At 38.1% G+C, this 4,389-nt stretch overlaps 1 protein-coding gene across 1 annotated transcript in view; it reads right to left on the reverse strand.

The window, feature by feature from the left end:
- Positions 1–727: 727 nt before the first annotated feature.
- The window catches only part of NMD3 (NMD3 ribosome export adaptor), a 16,657-nt gene continuing 12,995 nt past the window's right edge, over positions 728–4,389 (reverse strand). Inside the window, exons 13-16 of the mRNA XM_024214902.2 lie at positions 4,013–4,085; positions 3,225–3,331; positions 1,733–1,803; positions 728–1,367 (exon numbers count right to left, since the gene is read on the reverse strand). Of these exons, the coding sequence (XP_024070670.2) occupies positions 1,234–1,367; positions 1,733–1,803; positions 3,225–3,331; positions 4,013–4,085 (385 nt within the window). The 3' untranslated portion in view covers positions 728–1,233. The remainder of the gene's footprint in view (positions 1,368–1,732; positions 1,804–3,224; positions 3,332–4,012; positions 4,086–4,389) is intronic.

A 4,389-nucleotide genomic window follows, 5' to 3' on the forward strand; every position in this document is an offset into this window, starting at 1 on the left:
CTATGCTATGTATGATACCGTTAGAGATTATATCCACTATTGAATTGACACTATACATTAAATTTTCCTCTAATTTTCTACCTCTTGTTTAAATTTTACAGTGAAGCAAGGAGAGAAAGTTTATTCCTTACTTCACCTTCTAGTTATCATGCATCATTTTAGAAGAGTTAAAAATATAGTGGCAAGACTGGTTTTGCTGCACTGTATAGGTTAATCCTTTCTATACAATAAAATTATAGATTTGCCAAACCTGAAAGCTCTCATGCAGTTCAGTAAAGCTTCTATTCTACCAACCCCTCTGCAGTAAAACAAAACAAAAAACTGAAGGATGTCAATATTTAATATTCTGTTATGCCAAAACAATTGCACATTTTGACCGTGCCCTCTTTGGTGTTAAAACTTATAACAATTAAGCCAGTAACAGTTGACAGGGACATTTTGTTAATATATTGAGTTACTGGCTAATAAGAAATGTTCAGCGTTCTAACAGTTTCAAATGTAAGATTGACAATTGGAGATATTTATTCATGTTAAATTAACCCACTGATACTGGCATTTAGGATAGTGCAGTATATCCCACAACAAGCAAGGGTGGCCACGTTTTGTGATTCAGAGGGCTGTACTGGCACCTGACTTACATATTATTTTACATAAGGATTTTTATGCACACACTTGTATGTATAGCTTCTTTACTAGAGGAACAAACCATGTACTTGTATTTACCAGAAATATTGTAATATGAATTTATTCAGCATCTTCCATTCAAAGACCTTAAAGCACTTTCCAAGCAAATCTAGCCTAACTCCTCTCCTGTGAAGAAGATAAAGGTCTCTTATATAGGAGAGGAAGCTACAGAAAGTCGGGCAGAATCAGGAACAGATCCCATTGCTTTTGACTCATCTTGCATCTGAACCACATGACAATCCTGTGGAATACAGCTGCAGTTTCAGCTTGCACTCACATTGCAGAAATTATAGGGAGAAGGCTGCAGGAGAATGTCTGAAAAATTTGCAGGCCTTATGTTGACACCTTCAGCAGGAGTTTGATTTTACTAAATCTGATCCCCATCAGCAGTTTGTATAGCACACAATCTTATTTACGTGCATAGCCTTTCATATTCACAAGACTACATGAATGTCTATGATTAGTTTAACAGTTCATTACATTTATTTCTGTGTGGGATAGTTTTTCTCCTCAAGAGAGTACACTGATTGCATTTACTAATGCATATCCTTATTGGGTCATCATATCAGAACCCTCCCCACCAGTGGCATCCTGGGAGATATGGAGCTCCTCTAGCATCTCAGCCAGACTGATTCGTGGAGCACCTTCATCATCTGTGTCACTTTCCACTGGAATTTTTGAATCTAAAAAACCAAACAAGAAAAACCAAATAAGGAAATAATAGCGCCAAGAAATTTCATAGCTTAAAGCTAGTACATCAGCAATACACCGTCACTTTCATATAGGGTGCTGAATTATAGACCAACAGTATTTTTTCCAAATTAGACTTCCATTCCAATCCTACCTTTGTTGCAAATACAAAACATGAACACACAGTAATCAAAAAGGCTGTAAAGTATCTATTGACATTATGAGCTCAAGTAATATGCATTCTCCCAAGTGTATGTCACTTTACCCTGAGCATTCAACTCCTTCTGAATTACCAGAAGCTAAATAAAATCTGAAGTCACAAGTGTTACGCACAGTTACATGGTTCAGGAAAATTTACCTTTATAAATATTGACATTCTTTCTAATTGCCTCATCTTCTTCAAGATCTTCAAGGAAGTCCTGGTACTGCCTAAAAAGCAACAAACTCAATTGAATACAGTAACTCTTCCTTTAGAATTACGCAAACTCTGGAGTCTGGCAGGCTAGCAGCCCAGTGGAATCCAAACTGAGTCATGCCAGATAACTAGTTAGGGCCAATCCTAAAGGTGACACTCTACTGCACGTAAAAACCCCAATGGGGATGGGCAGGGAGAGACTTACTCAGAAAACTTCATGAGTTAACAAGTGCTCTTGTTTTATTATACACTGAGAATACTTACATTTTGTAGAAGTTACAGCTATGTGCTTCAAGTACAGATTAAAAAAAACTCAAGGAGGAGCTGTTTATATTTCTAGGGGTCCTGTGGGGACCAGTGAACAAATAGCAGAGCCCTAGCTCCATCCCCCAAATCCCAAGTTGCCCAAATGTGTTCAAAAACAACAGGCACAAAAAACTTTAGGGTTAGGGGAGAAGGGTAGGCATGGACTCACTGACCACAGCCTTTCTACTTGCAGGGTTTAAGGCACTTATGTCTTGGGTGTGCTGTCAGCACTTAAATAATACCTGCTCTACATCTCACTTCTTTGCTCCCCTTAAGGCCCATGAAGTGTAGGGAAGCATTGCACACCAAGAAATGATTACAGGATTTGGTCCCTCAGACACATGCTCTTATAACATCCCCTTCTTTGTAATTCAGTCTTTGTGTAGTTTATATTTATAGTATGCCACTAATATGCTGTAGCTTTTACATTCCAATTTAACTCTGATCTTTTGCTTCCATTTTCCAGTCAGTTAGGCATTAGAGTTAGTCAGCTGTCGTATATAATTTGTTACCGAACATACCAATGACAAACGTTTCCTCTCCCTTGCAGATGTCTCTTCAGACAGCTTAATGTATAATTGGTTGTCCCACAGACATGGGGTTTGTGACTCCACTCACTAACGATTCCAGCTTTTTTTTTTTTTTTTTTTTAATGTCTATGTAGTCAATACTTATACTGTGTAACTCTGTGTAACCTTTAGTAAGGGCTGTAAGATTGTGGGCAAAATTCAAGGAAGTTTTACTATATTGTCTCAAATATCAATCTCCCCTACAATTTCACAAAGCAGTAAAAAGCGGGATGAGATTTCATTCTGAGCACTCAGGGCTAAACTGTGTCTTTAAGGCACTCCCTGCAGTGAAGAGGTATACCTCTCCCTAGAATGCAGGGACACCAGACCTGCTAAGCCATCCTCTGATATGGTAAACATGCACTCCCCCTTATGGAGTGCCAGTTGTACCTGCCTGTGTGGAAGAAGAGGAGGAGTGGTGTCTACTTATTCTGGATACCCTTTAGACCAGATAATGGTATTAAACCTAGTACGTGCTCAGGAGAGACTGAGAAATGCTAACCATTACTGGACCCTGCACAGATGGTTCAAGGGGAAAAGCTACTGAGCAGAAACCAAACCTTTCATCATCTGTATCCATGCCTTCTCTGTCCCTTTCCAGCTCTTTCAATTTCCAGTTCCTACGACGCTGGCGTTTAGTGCGGTCATAACTCTTCTTTATTAATACCTACACAGAAGATATCATTTTAGACCAACTTTCAGAAAAACACTAACATTCTTTGGATCTATGAACCAAGGAATTGTACTGCATTGTGGATTCTGCAATATTATAATTGGTCACAAGAGGGCAGCAAGGGACAGCTGTACCTCAGCTGTGAATAAAGGATTGAGTCAGGCACCTCATTGAGCCTGAACAGTGAAGTTCTGAATAGTGAAGTTCTCACACTATTTATATAGTGCTTGTCATACAAAGGGCTCCCAAAGTCCTTTCCAAGCTATATCTGTGTATGGGAGGAACAGTACAGTGTTTGCACAGCACAGATAGGACACAATAGTTTAGGGAAGGAAATGGATATTACAGATCCAGAAGAGCAGAAGGGATAATTATGATCATCTAATTTAACCTTCTGCATAACACAGGCCACAGGACTTCCTTGAATTAATTCCTGTTTGAGCTAGGGCACGTCTTTCAGAAAGAAAGCCAATCAAAACATCAGGGAAAATGTAAACAGCCAGAATATAATTTCCAAAACTGGAATTTGACCAGGATGCTGGTGCTAATACCTCGTTTCCCCTGATTTTTAGGCTAGGACTACACAACATACATTTTATAGACCATAATGTTCTCATCTTCAATAATGCACAAGAAACAAACTTCTCTACAAGAAAGGAGACTCCAGGACCTTACCACATCAGGAACGTTGTGTGGGTTCATCTTATTTGCAAATTCGTCATTGAGGTTACAATTGGCCAAGTCAAATCTAAAAGGAAGATATTTACAACACATTTAATAGCCTGAACATTTAACCTTTCATGTTTTATACTTCCAAGAAGAAACATAATATAATTAAAATTTTATAGTTCATACAAAAGAGAGACGAAACTTCCAGAAAGATGTAATGATACACAACAGGGAAGAAAATCCATGCTACTAAGCATCCTTGATAAACAAGTTAAACTCTTTATCTTTTATTTTTTTATATATATATATATATATATATATATATATATATATATATATACACACACACACACACACACACACACACACACACACACACACAC

Source organism: Terrapene carolina, unplaced genomic scaffold (genome assembly GCF_002925995.2).
Source record: "Terrapene carolina triunguis isolate 2854851 unplaced genomic scaffold, T_m_triunguis-2.0 Scaffold88, whole genome shotgun sequence".
NCBI classification, from domain to species: Eukaryota; Metazoa; Chordata; order Testudines; family Emydidae; genus Terrapene; species Terrapene triunguis.